General features: G+C 36.1%; 1 protein-coding gene across 9 annotated transcripts in view; it reads right to left on the bottom strand.

Moving 5' to 3' along the window:
* PHF14 (PHD finger protein 14) overlaps positions 1-23,532 on the bottom strand; it is a 168,253-nt gene that overhangs the window by 20,062 nt on the left and 124,659 nt on the right. For 3 of the 9 annotated variants that reach the window (XM_037382630.1, XM_037382634.1, XM_037382632.1), the window contains exon 18: positions 14,571-14,684. The exons of 3 other annotated variants lie outside the window; for them this stretch is intronic. In XM_037382630.1, the coding sequence (XP_037238527.1) occupies positions 14,571-14,684 (114 nt within the window). Of the gene's footprint in view, positions 1-12,794; positions 12,878-13,528; positions 13,550-14,570; positions 14,685-18,616; positions 18,677-23,532 lie in introns of those variants that run through there. 3 more of the 9 variants (XM_037382631.1, XM_037382633.1, XM_037382638.1) reach the window with 3 other exon arrangements.

The raw sequence follows: 23,532 nt of genomic DNA, 5'->3' as shown, positions 1-23,532 counted from the left end.
GTTAAATTTATTGCAGGAAAAAAACCACTTGGAGTTCAAAGTAAAATCGTCACATACATCAAAAACCCTGAGACTTGGTTTCAGCTTTCTACTTATTTGCAAAAAGCTGTTCCAGCCTGGGACAGATACTTTGGGTCTTTTGTGGGTGTGACTGGCTCCAGAAAAGAAACGTCTTTCCTGACCATATGCCTTGGAGAACTCTCAGCAGATGTGTGCTCTCCAGAGCAAGTGGCTGTAAATGTGGGAGGTGCGCTGCTGCTGCTGCAGCTCAGGGCCTGGGGAAAGAGCACTCACAAAGCAAGCACAAAACTTAACCACTTGCTTTTGATTGGGAACCGGGTACATTTCTCCCCTTGATAAAGAAAGGCAGTATAGGACCTGTTAAAGTACTTCAAACAGTTTCATGAAATAATAAAGGGACAGCTATGAATTCTGCAAAACAGGTGCAGGGCTTCACCACGTACAACTCTTCTCTTGTGCTATTACTTCATTACAAATAGTACCAACACTTTCCTGCATTTTCTTGTTCAAGAAACGAAGCATAGCTGAAAATGTGTCAAGATACTGAACCATAGTATTTGTGTGTAAAATGCTTCATTACAAACATATTTAGAATTCTAATTATAATCTTATTAACCCAATTAGTTTGCTATGTATATATTTAAACATTATTACATACTGTGACATGCACCTCCCCTCTATTACGTTTACTGCTAAGGCTAATTTTAACTAAATTAAGAGTTAACTCAAACATACTCAGTGTACATATATTTCATGGTTTTTTTTGCAAACTGTATTACTGTTGTACAAAATAGAAAAGCGCTTCATATACATTAAGCTTTCTATAACAATAAAATGTGTACCTATAGACTGATACTAAATAAGCATCATAATTTGTTAACATGTTCTAAACAAAATATTTGCAGAATTACTATGAAGTTTACTGCAAGCTTGTTTTAACTTACACTTGACCTTCACTTCTTTTTTTTTAAAAAAAAGGTTTTTGTATTCATACATACATTCCTGTTGAAGATGGGGTTAAACTTGTCAGAAGCATTTTAGTAAAATACTGAAGACCTCCTTTAATTTATGGCAGATATATTTTCAAGGAAATGCTGATATTATCTTGGTTATAAGCTTGCTGCTGAAATGATTTAGATATTCTTTTCCTTTCACACAGTATCAGTATAAAGCTTTTCTTTGCAGGCAATGAATTATAGTTGACACTTCAAACCTATTCTATCAGTATCTTCTAGTTCAGAAAAATAAGAAAACATAAATATTTATTCTATGTATACAGAAGAGACACAGGATTCTGATAAAAATGATCCATTATGGAATGAAGAATAATTGTTACATGTGTGACACTTAGAACAGCAAAGGGCAAAAAAATTTGCCACTTTGAGGATGAGCATTTGAGGTTATTGTGTAAATAAAAACACAGACATTTTTTCCCATTTAAGCCGAGTGATTTCTGATGACATTCATTTCTTGACTACATACATTGATGATGAAGCTGCTCGATACAGATCCTTGGTCTGATTTGATAGAGTCTATTAATGACGTGCTTTAAGAATGGAAAAGTATTTATGCAAACAGCCTTCCATTTTCCCAGTTTGTATGTGCAATACTTGTCTAGCTTAAGCTTACCAATTAATAAGACTAGGAATTCATTTGTTCCATTGCATGGATCTGTTCACTGTCTTTAATCTGGTTTCTATTACTAACTTAAGTTTCTATATTATGCAGTGAAGTAGAGGCTATTATAACCCACTGAATAATAAACTCTGTAGGAAAAAAAAACAGTGAAATTTCTGAATATCTGAAACAGTATTATCAGTCTTATTATCAGCCTTTGCTTTTTAAAAAATAAACCATCTCTTACTAAGTGCAAATCTGAGCCAAAAGGTAGTAAACAGAACTAATACATGTGTTTTTTTTTAAAAAAAATATCTACAATGGCTGGTTTTATACCAGAAATGGAAGCTCATTGAGGTAAGGATTTTTTATTTTTTTTTATTCAGTGTTTTTAACCATATAGCCCTGATTGCAAAACTGAAATGTATACACAATACAAATTATCTAGTTAAAAAAAAATACTCAAAATGACAAGCTCTTGGGGTAATATTGCCACGAGAAAGGTATAATATATAATTGCACAGAATCATTTGCTAATTTGTGTTATGGGAGCTTCACAGACTGTAACATAAAGACCCCTTGCTTATTAAATACAAATTAAAATGCATACTGATTTAAATACAAATAAACTAGCATTAATCCATTAAATAAAATTTAGGAAGTTCTAAAGTTATAATACTCTGGAAAAAAACGGCTAATCCATCTTCTAAATGTGCTACATTCATATATAACAGTGAGCTGTAAAACACAATTCATAGATGCTGACTTGGGAGAAAAGAAAAAAAAAACCGGAAACCACAGCACATATGCAATATTGCATCCGAACAGTTTTAATTTTTGACATTATTTCTTGGCTTTATCACTCCACTTGGACACTGGCAAGTTAACTTTGGGCATAAAGGAATAAGGAGCTTCATTAATTAGGTAATAACAAATGTTTATCTAGCTGAGTTTCTTGTCACCTTCAACGGCCACAGGCAGATGCCCAGGGAAGACTGCAACATGAAGCCAAGAACAAATGAAATTTATCCCTATTAGTTTCCCAAATTAAATGTTATTACTAAATCAAATAACCTTTGAGATAAAGAAATTTCACTGAAATAGTTAGTATCATAGGAGGAATTTAGAAAATATAGATTTTCAGAAGAGTAATATTATTTTAAATAACAATATGAATTCTTCCACCTTTTGATCTCAGATAAAGTAATTCAAATAGAAGGTTATTTTCAATTCTTCTCTAAGTGTTTGGTGTTTCTACATGAGATCCTGAGGCAGGGATGGAGGGATCAAATGTATTTCCCTCCATGGCATAAGGAGAGATCTTGCAGGGTGGGCATCATGCCTGTGGTGAAGAACAAAGTTTCCTCTGCCCAGTCTTTCTTACAAGAACAGTGGTTGGGTTTGGTTTTTTTGTAACCTTTTAATGTGCTTCCTCTTTTTGAGCAACTTGGTGCCTTTGCAGACACCCAAAATATTCCCAAATAACAATATAACGTCAAAACTGGGTTATTTTTACTCTGCTGCTTATCAGGCGAAAATATGAACAATGGTGACTTTTGGATTATCTGCGGGCTCTGAATGACACTGCATCATTTTTGCCTCTACCCCCATTTCAAATACCACCACTGAAACTACAAAGAGGCTTTTAAAACAAGCAACATTTTGCAGAAAGAAGCATCTAAAATTTTGCACAGCATGCACACACACAAAAATTATATTCTATGGATGACTCCATTTTTAAATGCTGACTTACACCAGATCTTCTTCCCAGAGCTAACTATATAAATGAAGACTGTCAGAAAATGAGAATAAAAATAAGCATCTAAAATGGAGAAAAAATATCCGCTCCTTTGTTTTCTTTCCTCATGCTTCCTACTTTTTCACATCTCATCCTCCATTTTGAGTATTTGACCTCCCAAATTCAGAGGTACATTAGAAAAAGTATGCCCTTATTTTGACTTTTCATTTATTTTTCTATACTTCTCCAAGGCGGCATTTTCTAAAGGCTTGTCTTTATCTTCTTAAACTATGGATATTTATCTTCATAATACCCACCCTGTGTGATCCATATTGGACTGAGTTTACCTATAGTAAGCACCTATACACAAAAAGCCTATTGAAATTATGGGGGTAACTGGAGAAAGCACAGTCAAAAGTTTGGAAAGCACACAGGGAACAATTCTATTGTCATTCAATGGTACGGCTTTAAGGCAACTTTCTACACTGACTGGTCATTTTGGAATTCTGGTTGTAAATTTCCCCCCAGCTAGAACCTACTACTTAAATTTACTCTGTTTTTGGATGGAAGATGCTCAGGTTTGCGTTCTAGATTCGAACATGGTTCCCTAAACCTTGCTGAATCCAAATTAACAGTGGTAGTTTTCCACAAGCAAGGCGTGGATATGCCTCCATGCACTAATAGTCTGAAAAGATTTTTTCTGAGAAAGATAGCAAAAAATATTCATAAGGACGCAAGCACATATATACGACTTTCTGTGCATTCTATTGCCTGTGGTTCTAGATACCAAATCACACTAAATTTTGTGTAACTAATCACCTGTTGGAAAATCTTATAAGTAGTAATTGATCCTAATTTGCAGAAAGAAGAGCAGGATTGACATTAGTCACATTAAGCAGTAGCTCTTAATTGTAGTCAGTCTCCTGAATAACCCAAATACGACGAGCCTGATTTTGTGGGGTAAACTGAGAGGAGAGCTGTAAAATGTGGAAAAAGTGCTCCTTGTAAATGAATAAATACAGAAGAACTGGCCAATACATTAAAGCCAGAAACACTAACAAGTAATTTGAGGGTTATTTTCATTTGATTTTTCTAGAGCACCAAAATTACAGTGCAGTCTCACTGTCAGTTCTGGACCACGTAACTGCAAGCTGCCACTGAAGAGGGAAGTTGTTGTCCACAGCTATGCACCCCTTCTGCTCCCTACGGATGTCACCCCATGGTCTGCCAGATCAGCCCACCAACCCAGCACGGTCATCTTCTGGTCCAACAAGACCAGTGGGCAGGCTGCACGAACAGATTGCCCTTTCAGCAGAAGCGTGGGCTTGGGCTGATGTAAACTGACTGAGGACTTGCTCCGCTGGCCACTGAATTGTCAGAGCATCTCAGGAACCCTGTCTTAGCCAACAGTGAAACACAGTCCCCTAGGTTAAAGCCTACTCTGGATGCCCTGAAAAGCCCTCTGCAAGCATCTTTCTCAGTGAACACTGGCACAGTCTATGGAGGTTTAGACAAACGATTTTGGCCAGCTAACTTGTGCAGTAGGTGTATCTCCACCTCTTTTGTGTATATGGGGAATACGGAATAATACCAAAGCAGTCCTTATGAGAGGACAGAAAAGTATCTTTATTGACAGAAGGGGTGTGCTAATTTCCTGTGCTGACTTCAATCAATTTAAACAACAATCTTACCAGAGTAAAACACATCAGGACTGGATAATGGAGAACCAGACTCCCAGAGACACCAATCCTCATCAGAGTCCAAGTCTCTGAATGTAACTGTATTTCAGTGACTTTTTCACAGTGTCTGAATAAAATAAAGCCCACAACTATAGCATAGAATACGTAGCTCTAGGCATGCCAGGTAATCTAGAGTCTTTTGGAGACTAAGATAGCTGAGTAGCCACTTTTAAAAAATAAAAGAATAATTAGAGGGAAACAGTTCACTTCAGAAGGATTTAGCAGGTCAATGAGGGCTATGAAAGATAATGATGTGTGCTAATCTACTTCATAATCTTCAGAAAATACATACTTGGTGTGAACATAAATTTAGTTTTAAATTACTGTTAACCAGTGTAGAGTAATGCATATATGAATATCACAAACCCCACGCATTAATAGCAAAAAGAGTTTTTCTAATAAATAACACATCACTGATCCTACTGTGCTAAAATATTTAGGTAATACAAACTCTTCAATGTCTAAATATTCTACTTAACATGTAGAGAAATTTAGAGAAACAACACTTTGATGAAGCAGCATTGCAACACTATTGGGATTGCACCATGGTTCAGAGATAACCCTGAAACAACTGGGTAGGGAAAAATCTATATAACCTACGTTATTAATGACTACTGACTGACCTCTGCTTATCTTCATTACCTTAAAGGTGACATTGAAATTTTCAATTGTGCTCAAGCTTCATTATCTTAAATCTAGACTATAATAACTTAAAAGGGTTCTGATGATATTTTCAACCTGTCATATTAAAACAAACCAGAAAATTTCTGACATTATATATCACTTAGAAAAAGTATAATTGCTTTATTCACATAGGCCAATGTGAAGTCTAATATTTACACTGCATACAAGGACCAGAGAATGTTTTTTGCTTAATTTTTCATTCAAATATAACAGATAAGACAGAAGATAACAAATCCCTCAGAAACGAAAGAAAAAATAACATTAAGAGTGTGTACATAACATATTGAAGAAAAGTGTTACGGTTACTTTCCTCCAGAAAACAATTTCCATTGTGTATCACGTGCCACAGAGCAAATGACAACAGTAGCTTGCAGGACATTGTACCATGCCACGGCATGAACATTTCAAAACAATCCAGTCACAGCTAACCAGACAGAGGACACAGGTACACTGAAGTCCACTGACATCAGTTCAGCTATTGAAATATACAGCAGGTGGGAAACGGCCTTCAACTTGTACAAGTTACTGCTATTTGCCCACCTAAAGCTTGCTAAATTCAAATGTTTCATTTCATTTTCCACTCTCTTCCTCTAGCCAATTTTTTTTTTTTAATGATTTAAAGCATGCCATTTAAACTGAAGTAAAAGCTGTTCTTTCTTCTTCAAACATAACAAGTTGTTTAACGGTCCATAACACTTTAAAGTAGCCAAATATAACATGTTCATTTCAAACTGAATTTACAAAAACTAAAACTTTTTTTTTTTTTGTGGGCAAGGTGTTGAACAACGTGTCTTATTAAATATACAGTAGCTGTAATTGAATTGTTTCTTGTGATCCTACCCATTTTAAAGGGTGTTTCAGATCTTTTTTTTTTTTTTTCAACTGAAAAAGAATCTAGTATAATTGAAGGAAAGATTCTTTTTTCCTCTTTGAAGGAATGAAATTCCAACTTATCTGTTTTCAGAGTATGAATACAAATTTGTACACAAGTGATTCTAAATGCCACTGGCTTCCCATTTTCAATGCTGCTATTTTTCCAGAGAATGTATCCACATATCAATGACCCTTTCATGTGATCTGGAAATGCCAAAGAATAATACCACAGGGAAAATACTATTTTCATTTGATTTAAACCACTCATTTTTACAACAGAAAGAAAGCATGAAATCCTAAAATCTGAGGATGCCATCCAGAAAATCTATATAGCAGAGAGAGAGAGAGAGAGAGTGTGTGTGCGTGCACGTGTGTGTGTGTGTGTGTGTGTGTATGTGGTGTGGTGTGTGATAAAAGTAATAGAGGACTAATAATTGCTCACACAGATAAATTTCAAACAAAAGCTAAATTAAAATTAATGAATGTCACCGATTAATAAATTGCTCGTTTGGCAGCATTTATTGTGGCACGTTTTTTGCATGTTTGGTCATTTTTCTCTTACTTTTTATTAATTATGCCTACTGGGAATTGATGATCTCCAGGGTACACATCAGAGCATATCAAGCCTGATGCTGAAGTCATGCGGAGGGTCTGTCCACACACAGGATCTGTGCTGAACTCGGAATATTTTCCTGCAGCGAACTTACAGGCACTCCTGACAAGCAAAATGCAGCTGACAGAGGAAATTCCAGGAGCCTGGGTCTTTTCCCCTCCATCACTGCATGAGAAAGGCATTCTTATGCTGATGTGTGAGTACATACTTTTGACTGGGTACTGTTCCCTGCCCTGTGCTGTCTTTCAATCCTTCACCCTTTCCTCTCCCCCAAAGGAGAGTGATATCAGATGTTAACACTTACCTTAACTTTGATAGTGTGCTTTTTCTACAGTTCCTGTGTAGGCAGTGGGGTCAGTTTCTAAATTCAATTATTTGGGTATTGGGGAAAAAAAACCCACAACAGTTATTCTCTAAATTTCTAGCATGCTTTTTTAATTGCTTTTAGAAATATGGCTCAATGTCAGGCAATAAGAGAGTCTACTGCAGGGAGTCTTAGCTTTTGACATTTTTAATTACCTCTGCTTTGGTTATTATACAATAGATATTTTCGTCATCTAAATATAATGTAGCTTTGTAAAATCCTTTAAAATATGATTTCAAACCAATGAATGCCATTTTCTATTTGCCTTTAATTTCCTCTCAATAGTAAGTTCATCAGAGTGTAACAATTAATTAACTTAATTAAGCTAACTTAATTATGTTCTTTCATAGGTCAATATGTAGAGCTACTCAGATTAATAGCAGAGCTTGTAAAGTTAATCTTCTTGTATAATGCAAATGATGCCAAGTCATGTATTAAATACCTTCCTGAGTAACAGATGATACAGGACTGAATGTACTTTAAAGAAGGGCAGAGACTGTGAAAAGGTTAAATAAAGAAAAATGTCTAGGATTTGTGGAAGTTTTAAACAGACCTAATTCATTTTTAAAATTAATAATGTTCTTCTAGGAGGAGCATTCATTCCGTAAGGCCATTTACAGCTTAAATATACATAAATAAATTTTGACTTCAAAAGCAGAACTGCATGACAGCATTTTCCAGCCATCTTGCAACCTTTATGTTTTCTTATTAAGAAGATTACATAAAACAGTCATATGAAGAGATCAGATGGAAAATATGAATTCCTAACGACAGCGCATTTCCATGCTTACTGTATTTCCCAGTTTGTTTTTCAGAGGGATCACTTCAGTAGTCAAAGGTATTATGTTCACTTCTTTGTTCATTATTAATTCACTTTTAACACTGACTCTAAGTCTTTTTAGGCATGTGGCTTAGCACATTTGTTATGAAATATTAATGGGACCTACAGTAACCATAATAATTACTTGTAGAAGCATAAAAAGTAAAATCAAAGAAATGTCCTGAGTGCCAAATGATCTGAATACATGAATCAACTCTTTTATTTTGATAAATGAGTCTGATGGTTGGAACGCATACCCTAAAAGGAGGAGCTGGATTATGGGCCAAAGCACCAAATTTCAGCCAAGTAACCAAATTTCAGTCTTCTCTACAATAAATCTGACTTAGGTCAGAAGATCTCCTAAATGCATAGCAATTTCTGATCTGTAATCTGTTGCAATTCTTCATTGCCATTCAAAGAAAACAAAGAGGAGGAGTCCAATAAACATTCTGTAAGGTGCTTTGAACGAGAGTGTAAAAGAAAAGGCTCTGAAAGTGTGAAAACCATCATCGCTCAGAGTTTTAAAACTAGAATAAATTACTACCAAATGCACCAGAGGGATCAGTCCTATGTCTACAAGGGCATGGATGACACAGATGACCTAACATATTTTCTTCTCATCCTTAAACTATGCCATGTAGTGTTTGTGGTGTTGCACAAAATGAACACCCTGATTTAAGTGTAGCAGCCGGTTCAGAGTAAAAATCAACCTCTGTTCCAAAATCACAGTCTTTCAACTTCTGATATAAAGGGTGACTATTTATCTATGATACAGAATAAGTAGTGAATTATTGCTTATGATTTCAGAAGACAGTCTGCTAGGTCCACACAGCATGGAAGTTTCCAATGACTTTTCTAAGTGGGAAAGCTCTTCGGAAGTTAAACAAAAAAATTAAGTGTTCAAGAGTAAATATGCAGCTCAACCCACTCTATGTGGGTAACTGTATTTTTTTTCCAATTAACTGTGTCAGGATGACCAACACATTGATAGCAACAACAGTCTGACACAATTCTTCTGTTGAGTTCAAGCTAGCAGCTACACAAAGCAGAGAGAAAATATTACGCCTATGAAGTTTAGAAGAGAATGCACAGCCTTTTCACAAGCACAAGCATAAAAGCTTTGCATTTATACATACAGATAGACACACAAATTTATATTTTCTCTGATATTTTCTTGTGTTCCTTAATAGTGCATATCAACTTTCTGCTTCTTGCCAATGCTTATTCAACGTGACGATTGAGATATTTTCTCAACTGAAAGATGTCAGTAATGGAAAATCAGTTATTTAACAGACTTCTAATTATAGCAGATAGATAAAATATCACATGAGCATTATTACATCCTTTGCCATGGAATTATTTATTATTCAACTTTTTCAGAACATGTTACATCACAGGTTTTTAAAAAGCCAACACCTCAGTGTAATAAAATATCATAAGGATGGATTGCACGCTTTGCTGACGAAGTTTATAGCTTCAGGTTTTAAAAAAACCCTCTTTTTGTATTAACTTGGAAGAGTCAATGGGACTTGTCAGGAAAGGTTTTATCCAGAGATCAAGGAAGGAAGGTAACTCAAGAAACAAAAGGTAGGATCAGCTGCCAATTGTGTTCATAAAAATTAAGAAATGCTCCCTTTGCTTGTATATGAAATAATGCAGATGGCTCCCCTAGATTTTCTAAGAATATTGCAATGATTTTAACACTGAATTCTATAAACCTTTTAAGCTGCTTGTACCATACTTCTGACTAATGGCAGACGACTTAAGTGTGGGACACATCTCCTCCTATAAAACAAAACACTATTCCTCAGCTGTGCATTACTGATGGAAAAAAAAGTCTGTGCTCTCTCCAGATAAACTGCAAGCACTGCATGTCTAATAGTTCAGCAACAGATTAATGGGTACCTATCTATCTTAATCTTTCTTTAGTTGAGAATCACATTTCACACTGCTTTTATAGCTTCAATACAGCACTCCGAAAGCACCACAGATACATAAGTTATTCATGTTCATATGCTACCATCATGCCATTCATATTTTACCCTAAAATGCTCCAGAACATATACATATATGCTTTTTTACAGGGTAAAGTAGGGGGTTGGTTGGTTGGTTAATTCAATTTTTTATCCAAAATAGAGAATGGCATAGCATTTAATCTGTATCTGTACTGCTCTGGCAATGCAGCCATTCAGAAAGAACAGCTCTGTTAGCCTCTAGGGATACACTATTAAAACATGATTAATTGATTTGCCACAGGATCGGCAAAGGAAATTAATACATATAACTCATGTATTTCTATTTTACTTCTAATTAAAGAAGAGGATATGCCTCTTATGAGATTCGGGTTTAAGGAAACTGTCAAAACTAGTCTCTTCTTACTTAGATAACCAACCACAGACACCATCACTCCCTGTGGATCAAAGTGCTGCTTATGAGAAATGCTACAGCCCACCCGCCTTGCTCTTTAGCCACCACATGAAAAAGAGAAAGCAAAACTACTTTAACAAACCTTCACTTTCTTCAACATCACTGTATATTAATCTTAAAAACTACATAAATACATTTACTAAATATCCAGCAACTGCCAGATGCACAATGAAAGTGACCCAGAAAACTGAGTAAGAGTCATAAAATCTAATCCATCAGCCTTTCAATTTTATCAAACACCTACAGTGTTATTCAAGTAAGTGGTTGTGTACATTTAAAACATTTTAACATCTTAACTAATCAACACGTCCAGAGAATTTTCTTTCATCAGTTCATGGTAAAGAATGTGTGATAACAGAGACATAATTTAATGTTTTGACTCAGGGCATACCAAAAATAGCGTGCTTCTGGATTTTGAAAGGGTTGTGGGAACAAAATTCCTGTTTTAAGCATTACTATTAGAGAGAAACTACCAAAACTATGCAATTTAGTATAACATTCTATGAAACACAGTGTTACTCTACAGTTTCCTAAGAAACTGCTAGGAAGGTCTAACAAAATGACACTGAAATTAGGATGGCACACATCTGTCTCCTTTCAAAAGCATCAAATTTTTCTTTCAATTCCAATTTCTCAGTTCCAATTCTTAAAAAAAGGCAATACATATATACAATATTGACTCATCAATCACACAGGAAACTTCCCTATTTTAGGAGAGATACTAATTAAAATCATTCAAGCATTCAAATCTATAAAACGTAAATTTTATTGAAGTTTGCACAGCTTTTGAAAGCATAAAATAAGGTATCTTTCTAACTTCAAACACAGTTTGGTTATTTTTTAACCCAAACTGTTTCTGCATCTGAAATACACTGATGAATACACACACTTTCCTGAGGGATAGCCCATACCATATGACATCATGCTGAGTATATGTAAGCTGGCGGAAGAAGGGGGGAAGATTTGGCATTATGGCGTTTGTCTTCCCGAGTAACCATTACACGTGATGGAGCCCGGCTTTCCTGGGGATGGCTGAGCACCTGCCTGCCCATGGGAAGTGGTGAATGAATTCCTTGGTTTGCTTTGCTTGTGTGCACGGCTTTTGTGTTACCTGTTAAACTGCATTTATCTCAACTCATGAGTCTCCTCACTTTTACTCTTCTGATTCTCTCCCTGATCCCACCGTGGGGGAAGTGAGTGAGCAGCTGCATGGTGCCTGGTTGCCGGCTGGGGTTAAACCACAACAAACTCAAAATTCAAACATCATTTCTACTAGGAAGAACAACTGGACAAGCAAAAGAAAGCCTCGTCTGAGTAATCAATGACATCCCACAAAGATAAAACCGATGACACGTAACTGCAAGTTACATTCAGTACGGCCTATCTAAGTGGAAATATTTTGCAAGCAGGAAAAAAACCTACACTTTATACAAATTAATGTGGCAAATCATGGGATATTCATTACTTTCTCCTACTAGAAGCTGTCTCTCCTTCACATTTGCAAGTCTGAGACTCTTTTTAAACATCACTTTCCACATCCTTCTTAATTCTCCACCACGTTCCTAAAATCTGTAGCTATTAGCCATTTTGCCTTCTTTAAACTTTTCTCCTATCTCTTTTCCATGGTTGCATTTGAACTTTTCCTTAACAACTGCCTTCTCACCAATACTAATGGGTTGAATTCAGATGAGACATAAATTATTATACAAATAATGCATCAGTCAGCAGCTGTAATTAAGCAGACACTGAAAGAATATAAGGGAGTGATGTACCAGGAGACTTCAAATAAAACAAGAAATAAAAAAGGCATTAGTTGAAGTAAATTCTGCAAACACTTTTTTTTTTTACTTGTTATTTAAGGTGTAATGCACAAATATTTGTTTACTGTGCTGACTTACCCATGTGTAACTTAGATGGGTTGTTTCATGGTGGGTTCTGAATTTGGAAATTCAGCATACTGCTGCTCCCCTCTCAAGGTTCCCTGCAAATCCAACCACAAAACTCTTTCTGACTCACCTCTCTGTTTTCACATAAATTGCAGTAAATATGATTGGAGAAAGTCTCGTTCCCTTACAAAACACATATAATACTTTATGACCCCCCCATTCAGTAAAACACCTTCAACATAAACTATTACTGAGATATTTAGTAAAATCCAAAAGGTGTATTTCCATCTTTCAGTTCTCTGGAGTTTCCTTTCCCCCAGTTTAGCGGTATTTATTCCACAAAGGCAAAAAACTGTATATCCATCTTCCTCTCCATCGCCTTTTACTAAATAACCATGTCTCATTCCTCTTTCTGCAGCACTTTTCCTCTATTTTTATTTGTAAATAACATCTCTGCTCTCAATTTTAATTTCTCCAGTAGAGTGAGACAAGCTGGCAAAGCTGAGACTTTAGAGGCAGAACTCATGGCCCTCCATAGCCTAATGTCCCTTTGCTACTCAAGAATATATACAAAAGTAATACTAAAAGTTTCTATTACTCTATCCTTAGGACTGCCTAGACGTGATATCTGACTTTCTATCTTAGAATATATCGTGATACTCCGAAATAAGTGAAGTACCTATTTGGTCTTAATCCAGAAGACACTCTTAAGAATTCTCCTGGCCCTGTACTGCGGAGTTCCCTCTTCTTCAGACAAAGTGTCAAGACTATCAGAGGAAAGGAAAAATTCAGGAAGGTATTTGATAATTATCTAAAGGCTGCACTAAAGAACTAATAAATGGCACTGTATTTTCTATGACTAGTATTTCATACTGTCCTTTACTGGCAATGTTATAGTCAAAAGAAATTTGAGAAAAAAGCAGGAAAGCTGAGTCTTTATATTATCTGGTACCTGGAATATCTTTAATAATAATAACAACAACTAAACTGTTTGAAGAAGCCAAAACTAAGAATGTTAAGGTTACTCCAAATGAAGGACTTCTCTCTCACAGGAATGGTGAATTTAAGGATAATAATCGTTCTCTGAAAGGATGATTGCCACCACAAAATGAAGTTGTGAGTCTGAATTCTGCAGACAACCTCTCCTCCAGCCATGGTGTATGGTGACAAGTACGCATTGCAGGAACATAAAAGAAGTCATTTGCTACATTGTGGAACTATCTTACAAGCCAGCACCTCTTATTATAAAAACAGGGAGTACAGACTTATGATCATACTACATCATTAGCATCTAATACCATTTTTTTGGAAAAGGGCACAAAAAAAGGCACAACATCTACACGGGTCTTTCTTTTGCACAATGGAGCAGTTAGCTGTATTTAAATTTAGTGAAGGATGACAAAAGCTTGACATCTACCTATATAGCTACGTACAGATTCTACTTCTGACTCATTAGTGTCATAAAGCTTAATCTGCCAGAATCTAACAAGACTCCTGTTACTGTCATGGCATGAAAGAAAGGAACAAGGAAAAGTATTTTCGATATCACTGATAATAAGAAATAGTATTAAAAAGGTCGCAGATGGAACGTACCTGGCTTACAGGTACTTTGAATCAAGGTCCTGAGATTTAGCTTGGTCTTGCATGTTGTTGGTGGGAGGGTAAGATTGAGATTTAACTATCAAAAGTCTCTACTATGAGCAAAACAACACTAGGCATGAAAAACAGAGGCAAACGTGTATCCCCCAACAGTTAATCTTGAAAAAGAATAGACACAGAATGTCCTACCTCTTCTGGACGTTTCTGTGCCACCGATACCAGCTCTTCAGAGCTACTTCTTGAGGTGGAGGGTACCACATTACCTGGGGCCTCTGAGACCACCTCATTTGACGGCTCGGAGTCCTGAGGGCAACAGAGACAAATAGACCCCTCAGCAGCGTGTTGGTGGCACGCCAAGAAAATGAGACTTTTCAGAGGAACTGTGCTCTAAGCACAGACAGAGAAATGAAAAATCCTTGAGGTCTAAAACTCCACCCTTTTTACCCTGGGCAACTTTTTTTTACCCCAGAGTCAAAAACATCTGTCATATATTTTCTCTTAAAATAGTAATAATTTCTTCACAAGAGCATTATAAGACTTATTAAGTAGTTATATAGCATTTCAGAATTCCGAAGTTCTGGACAAGCATGCTTGTTTTGCCCATACCTACCCCTCTCCTCAACTGCAAGGAAGGGAATATTACATTTCATCCCCTTATTCAAGACAGAGGTTTCTGCATAACAGCAGGGATCGTGCTAGAACAACCCCACACAAATGTATTTTACCAGTCACTGCAAACCAATACAGCATGCAATCTGGTAGAGTTATAAAAGTTAGTAGAATTGGCTGTCTATTAGTAACTTTAATGCTACAGTAAAATAAATAAAATTTCTTAAGTAGTTTACATTCTATTTTTCAAATTAACTTGATTTTGCAATGCAGTATGACTAGATCTGTCAAAACAAAACCCACTTTAATACCTTCACTGCTTCACACAGTGGTTTTGATAACTGCATAGATTGAGATATTTTACTACAGAGGAAAAATCCATTAATCAGTACTATCTTTACTCTGCTCGCTGCAATGCTCATTACAGAAGATATTTTAGATGTCATCACTTAGAAAGCAGAATATGTGCTTTTGATATATCACTTTCTTTCTACAGTCATTAATTGCAAGGAAGTCAAGATTATACTTTGGAAACTGCAAGCTGCAAAGCTCATTATTAAGTTTTTCAACATAACAACCTCTAAAAAGTAAATTAAATTTTCATAACGGTAATATTCAGCATTTGCAGTTTAGCCCAATGTGTGTTTGACTGTTGGAAGGGCAAAAGTGGACACTGTGGTTCAACAACGTTACTGAATCACATGGAGAATCACAGGTAAGACCAGATTCTGTAAAAGAATTAATACATGGAGGGGGTTGCTGGAGGTCAAAAAGTTGGAAGAATCTCTGTGAGCCTGGAGCGGGAATATCTATTTCATACACCTTTTCAGGTGAATCCCTTTAAAATAGCTTCTGAGCTTAAATATTTCAGATAAAGCTTTATATGCTTTTCTCGCTGCACCACCTCTCTCTGACTTAGAGTAAGGATAGTCTGGCCCATTCTGTGGCTTACCACCTTAAGTTTATGGTTTGGTATGAGGAAGACATTTTAGGAAACATCAGCTTTCAGTGAAGACTAAAGAATACCATCAATTAAATTGTTAACAAAGACATCCAACTGCCATTGCAGTGAACTGTTTTATGAGCATAAGCACTGGAACTGCAGAAGAACAGGAAAAAAATGGGATACCTTGCCAGAGCTACCATCCTGAGTATTTCCATGACAGGAATAAGAAAACACTATTTTTCAGCTTTCTCAGTTCCTCAAAAGAATATTAACAACATAGCTAAACACAGTGAACTACAAGAAGAATAATCTCTAGCATTCTAATAATGAAAGTCTGATTTTCCTTTACTGACTGTACAAAAGCCACATGCTCTACATGCCATCAAAATAAACCTTGCATCATGTTCATCTGACAGCTCGCTGTTTTCCCTAGTAGATCTGGACTTGCACAGGCAAACATCCTCTCTCTCAAAGGCTGACTCAGTAAACTATGACAATGAAACTATCTCTTTTTGTTGACCCAGCTAGCCATGAACTGACTTTTGAGTACTGGACAGCAGAGTTTTGTTTCCTCCTTGAGAACTGGGAAGTTAAATCATCACTATGCAGTTTATCAGCTCAATACATTTCCAGAAGCTCTTCTGTGGTACTTACAAAACCAAAAGTAACGACTGCATCTGCTGCAAGAAAATGATGTACTTGCCTGAATTCTTTGGTTCAGTAATTTCCCTCCTTGAATTCTGCCTGTCTTTTGTGCCTAAACAAACTTTTACGATGCTGCTATTATGTGTGGCCAGGTAGTAGTGGCAACCATTATTTGTTATTTACATTTTCTGAAAGTAATAAAAAGCGGTTTTCAAAAATGATCCGAGCAACTGTAATTTGGTAAACATATTTTCCTGTTACATTCCTTTTGCCTCAACAGGACCATGGATTCTTTTCCACCATCAAGTCTCAAATACCTTCGTCCCGAGCAACTTGCCCATCCTTCTCAATAGCTCTCCTAAGAACCAGCTGGCTAACATAATACTTCCATTTTTAGGGAGATGGATGGAAATCAAATTTACTTCATTTTTCAGAAACCAACATGAGAAAATGTGTCTCCCTTTTCAATTAAACTGGTTTTATTGTTTCTATTTGCACTGCTGCCACTTCTTAGGAAAACTGCAAAGAGCCCGAACATATGTAAGAAAGGCAATCAATGTTGTTCTGAACTAGTTCGGCAACACGTGAAGTACAGCTTTCAGAAATAAACATAGTAAGTGGAATGAGATCCTTTCATGTAAGGTTCAATGACAAAAATGTTGCAAGGTGCAAGTGAGAACTTCCATAAAGCTTCTTCTCCGTGTGTTATGAGTACATGGCCAAGTGAGCAACAATTCTCGTAACAAATCCTGGTACTTTTACTTGTACTCAGGCAAATAAAAAAAACTTGAAAAAGTATTAGCATTGTTTAGTTTTGTAAAGGAAAGGCAAAAATCTGTATTGCTGACCTAAAACAATGGTTTTGCTAAGGAGGTGTTAAAAGGAAAAAAGTACCTCAAAAATAATTAAAACTCATTTATTGCCCTTCCTAATTATTATTTACATTCCAATATAGTGGGCTGACTTTGCAAAAAGTCTCTTCCTTCTTTTTTCAAGGCCTTGTATGATGAAAACCATGTCAATGGTACTTCTCATGGATCTGTAAGCCTCAGGGGTAGCAGTATGGACACGACTGTTCATGGACAACTAATTGACAATAAGTAACTTGGTATATGTCTTTTCTGGTGCTTAAGCCCTTCCCGCTTCATTAAAATACTATGTTTTCTAAAAGCTCACATATCTGCATTTTCATGTCAGACAGATCAACAGATACCTTTCTAATGGATATTAATATTTAACTATATCAATTAATAAATTATGGGAGAAAACCACTAATAAGTAGTACTTCCAGTTTCCTGAAAATATAGAAATTATTTATGGAAATATAAGTGCATTATAAACAAATACATTCAGAATGTCTAGTAATTATTTTTTTTTCCTGCAAAATGCAGATTTTAATCAAAGCTCCTCAGAACATGATCCCTCTTGGACTTCAGAAACCTTGAAGAGGAAACATGAAATGTGTAGACATTCTCCTACCTTTATGCAAGACAGCCAGCCCTGCTTTGAACTATGCCTCTTTTCCTATGACCTATATGTTCATGCAGTTTAAGTTACCACAACAGTACTGGCTTGAATCAATCACAGTTCTGCAAAAAATAGTATTTTAATTACATGTTGACATCATTACATAACAAATCAGATATTCCAGTTCTGGGATGGAACTTGCTTGCTAATCTTGACAGCAGATACAAAACTGTAGCTAGTTAAATTCCGAGTCTTGGACCTTCAGCATATTACTATTATCATCATCATCATCATTATTAATTTTAGAATTACTAAAATATAATCCAATAATAATAGTAACAATAGTAGCAATAATAATATTAATAACACTAGAAATAATAACAATAGTAATAATAATAGTAATTGTAATAATGATAATAATTCAGGTCAGCAGAGATCAAAGGAGAGAATGACTGGTAGGAGATGAGAAATCAAAGGTGCTTCAGCTGTAGCACTTCCCTCAAAGCATTCAGTTCTTTTCTCCCTTCATCCCATTTGCCTTATTTGCTATTTGCATCTACTGCAGTAGCAGTACACTGTGCTTCTAGCTTTGTCCTCTTCTGTGCAGAAGTATCACTGATACAGTATGCTGAAAAATCAATAGTGCATACAGAACAGATGTGGATTTCATTTGTCAGCTATGTAAAAGTGATAGATTTTAGAGGAAAACATTTATGTTTTATGCTATGCTGATACTGTGGCTTAATTTGAGGAATTCGCTGTTTTTAATTTTTGTTCTTTAAAAACCAGACCATTACATTTGAGATCAGGACACATATACAGATATGTTTTGTATATGTGTAAGTCTGACACAGACACGTATATACAGACATGTACATTCATAGGGAATGTTTACTGTGAACACTATGGTAACAAAATACTGTACTTGTTTACCAATCCATGTTATCGTCAGCACAAATGTTGACTCACACAGAATCAAACCTCTACACAGCTTCTGATTCTGAAGAAAATGGAGACTGATGTACAGTTGAAAAGTATGCATAACATATTTTACTAGAAAGCGTAAGAAATGTATTTGAGAAAAAGACAATGCAAAAATAGTGTCTTACAATCGTATTTATACAAGCCAAGCATCGACTATCTTTTCTGCTATTGCTACTTTAAAACAAAACAAAACTAAAAAATAATTGAAACAAATCAATGCACAAACGCACAAACCCTTTATAGATGATTTCAAGCTGAAAGGTTTGAATATATTATGTTAACTCTGCATCGGTTTTCATAAATCATCCTTTACCTTGGTCCAGTTGAAAATTACACAAGTCATAAATTAGCTTTAAACAAGTTTTGAATCAGCCTGGAACTAGTTTTCAAATTAAAGAGCCGTCAGGATATTACATGGTACTGTCATTTTATTACCCCAATCAATTCTGTGTGGCCTGAGGTAGAATGAAAATGGATGCTGTCTTCATTTGCAAAGGGTTTATCTCTCACACCAGGCTGTGAAAACATGACTGCAGTAATGAATTGGAAGCCAAAGTTACTAACAAAGACTTCTAACAGTAACAAAGTAGAAATATTTGTCCCCCTTTAGACTTACACAAGGAAAAAAAAGAAAAAGAAAAAAAAAGCCTTTTCTGAAACATGAAGGCAGCTTCTTAAGGCTGAAGGAGTATGGGGAGAAATCAGAGCACATTTTTATTGACGTGCTTGTAGCCTCACAGAGCACCATTGCCAGTGCTGCACAGGCAAAGCCTTCCTGGGTCAGACCCAAGGCACCTCCCCGGCCCAGACCACAGAAGGTGCCCCCAGCTCCCAGCCGCTGCCAGCCGTCCCCTCTCTCTCCCCAGGGGCAGATTTTGAAAGTGTTCACAACATCTTAGCTAGAATTTGGTAAAATCTAGTGAAGATGAGACATCTGTAGCTCTCCCACAGTTCACAGGCAGCCAAACTAAAACCCCAGGAGAAATGTGGAGTTTATCTTAATCTACTTACCTGTGAGATCAATCACATTGCCATTGCAAGGATTTTACCCTGTGTTACTTAATGAGGTAAGAACATGGGCTTTCAACTTTTAACTCACGCTCCACAGTCGTAAAAATTCCCTTCCTTTTTCTATTCTGCCTTTGTCACTCTCCTCACAACGATTTTATTTAACACCTGACAATCTCCTCTCTTCCTCTGCCCTCTCCAAAGATAGGAAATTACAAATGCAACCTTTACTGTACACGTGCTAACCTCCTACACTGCCAGTCGCAGAGGCAAGGCTGTTGTTACGTCCTTGGTTGTTTTTTCTCTCTCTTGAGAAGGGCACGACAACTTCTATGTTTATTCGTTGTTAACACAACAGGGTCTCATTCTCAGCTGACTCTGAAACTACCTCGGTTCAGGTAATAAACCCTAACCTAGCTCTAAAAACTCTGCTTTCTTTTAAAGACAGAAACAAAGAAAAAACATTTATAATCCTCTGTTTTCCAAATATAGAAACTTACTTAATTTGAATGTAATTAGAAAAAATAGAAACTTAATTTGTCTTTAGCCTCCAACTTTTTTCTTCAAACACACTGTGCAATATGAAGGAGCTAATAGTTACTAGAAGTTTCCAATAAATACCCATCTGTTTGTTTATTATCCCTCTATCTTTCAATAAACTATGCTGTCAAAGCAAGCTTGCATCTTTGAAATTTACCTACATTTCCAGGTGTCAAAGGGTGAATTCCCACTCTTACAGTTGTTTTAAAACAAGTATGCTGCTATTGCTAATATTTTACTAAAAGTGTTTGAACAAAGTATGAAAAGAAACAGGGTCATGCGTTCTCTCCAGATGCTTTCTTCAAATGGCAAAAAGAAAAAAAATACATATATTTAAAGCTAGAAAGAGCACTCTCAAAATAATGCTTTTCGTATTTTTCTTCCACCTTTAGCACATGCAAATAGAAACAGCAAACAGGAGAACATTTTACCGCTTGAAGGTATTATCATTCACTGACCTCTGGAACCTGAATTAGTTTCCCCTTTCTAAGTCACATATTTTCTACATTTCCATTACTCGGTGTACTAATCCTATCTCTCTTTGGACTGAATTCACCACCTTTCAAATCAAACTCTCCCAGATTATCGTATTTCCCTTTTACTTTCTCATCATTCATTACTTGCCAACATTCAAAAACTGTTCTTTTAGCTACCCTTTCAATAGCTGCTTTTTCTGACCTTAGAACTCTCTGACCTGTATTCAAAATCCAGTCTTAAAACACTAATTAATAAAACCACATTAGAATACAAAAACTGGAATTACACTTCAGAATTCACCACGCTAATCTCATCTCATATGCATAATGCAAAGGAATCCATCTTTCCTGTTACTGTCATGGGTTAATGCCATTGTCACAGCTACTGCATGGCTCAAACTGTTGGCAAAAATTTCTGTACAAACATGAGCATCATCACCAGGAGTTCTTAGAATTTCTTCAACAAAGGGAAAAAGCCACTATCTATCCTTTTTATTCTAAATCTCCTGCGTCTTGCATAATTTGGCAATTATCTGGTGCACCAGAGCAACAGATTTTATATGAATATCCTTTTGCAGGATATTAATATTCTGGCAAGTCTGCTGTACTATGCTACTATCATGGCATATAAGAGTAACTCAGTATTTTTTCTTTTTGTCCACACCACTTTCTTCCTATATATGGTTCTGCTATTTTTTTCTTATCATTAGATCACAGGCATATACTACAGCCTATAAAGTTATTTTTGTGCTGTTTTTATGTTTTAAGGAGTTTTATAAGTTATTTTACAGAGTTCTAAAATCTCTTTAAGACAATACACATAATTTACTACTGCTGGATCAGGATGTTTCATCTTCCCTGTACCCATTTTGTACAGCTCTGATCTCTCCAATTCTTTCCCCTCCCCCATTTAAAAAACCAAAAAAACCACAATCAAAAGTTGCAAAATAAATTCTCAAACACATCACAAGCATCTACACCCACAGTAAGCATGTAACTGTAATTGTTGATTTCAAAATATTTATGGAATGATACAGGCACCTTACACCTAGTATTTAAAACAAGGTGTTCTAAACAACAAATGCGCAAAGTCACCTGCTATTACTTGTGGAAGGCAGTGCCACAGGTACAAGTGCTCCATTAGTAAGGGTACATTTGGGTTTCTAGTTGTCTTTTTCCTTAAGCAATGTTATTTTCATTCAGAAATGATCAGGGCAGGCCACAGCAATCCATCCATACTGTCTTTCTAAGAGACAGTTTCACTTCATGTGTATTTCTTTTCAAATCATACTTAAATTGCCCCAAACTTTCCGCGCTCTTGGATTGCAGAGGCAGCAACAACTTGGGAGTAAGGTACAGCAGCAAACTTACTTCCACCTCTCAGGGTCAAGCTGCAGATTTGCACAATTTATGGTCAAAGTAGTTTGCTTTACTCCACTTCAGCAGCTTGGGAGAAAGCATACACAAAATTTGCTCACAATACTTGGCTAACACTTAACTTGAACTAGAAGATTGAGCACTTGAGATCTCTGCTCCAAAAAGCAGCTGCTTTATTCTAACAAAAATAGAACGTAGCTCAGAAAAGGCTTTCTTTCAAGTACACAATCTTCAGATATTATGCATCAGCATGCAGAGTGTGTCTGTCAGATGTTGGAACAAAGCTTTAAATTGTACCATCTAACTTAATTCTCAAGACAGGGTCAGCACATTCATAGGGTTGGTTTATTTTTCCCCTTTGAGAAGTCCTTTAAGTAGTATTTATTTAGCTCCTTACATCTTCATCAGCAGTGATTCTTGCTTTTCAACTCCTTGAAATCCACATTTTCCCAACATAATGCAAAACAGAGTAATATTAAAATATGTGATCACCAAAAGCATCACAGAATCTTCAAAGGCTACTTATTAAATCAAGACTGGTTTTCCTCTCTCCTCACTTCCAGATTTTTTTCCAGTAACAAGATGAAATAAAGAAAGGGATTGTACAGTACATAATTTTTTGCAGTCCAAGTTTATTATGCAAGTTTTATAGCTCCTTAAACTTTCCTTGCATGGCACCCACTTATCTGCCTGTGCTTCAGAGGTTTTCTATAAACACTCTACCCTGCTCTGGGGGAAGGCTCTCTGTGTGCCCTCCACATCCTTCTTTCTACCTTGCCATGGCCTTATTTATTAATTCATCCTATTCTCCCCTATAAGGGTTTCTGTTTATTTCTCCAGGTCAGATTTTCTCATTCTTATGAATGCATGTGTGCTCACATTTCCCTTTCTATGCCAAGGGCATTTCTTGCAGTCCTGTTATTTTTCCCCATCTTGATTTTCTCTCTTTCCTTCTCTTCCTCTCCCTCTCTCTCTTCTTAAGAAGTACTATTTTCAACTGATAAAGCAGAAAAAGTAAAATGTTAATTCAAGAATATAGAAATATTTTTAAAGAATGAATCTATCTATAGAAAGGCTTTCTATAAAAATGTTTTTTATA

The sequence above is a fragment of the Falco rusticolus genome, chromosome 4 (genome assembly GCF_015220075.1).
Source record: "Falco rusticolus isolate bFalRus1 chromosome 4, bFalRus1.pri, whole genome shotgun sequence".
NCBI classification, from domain to species: Eukaryota; Metazoa; Chordata; class Aves; order Falconiformes; family Falconidae; genus Falco; species Falco rusticolus.
This window is presented reverse-complemented; position numbering and strand designations above follow the sequence as displayed.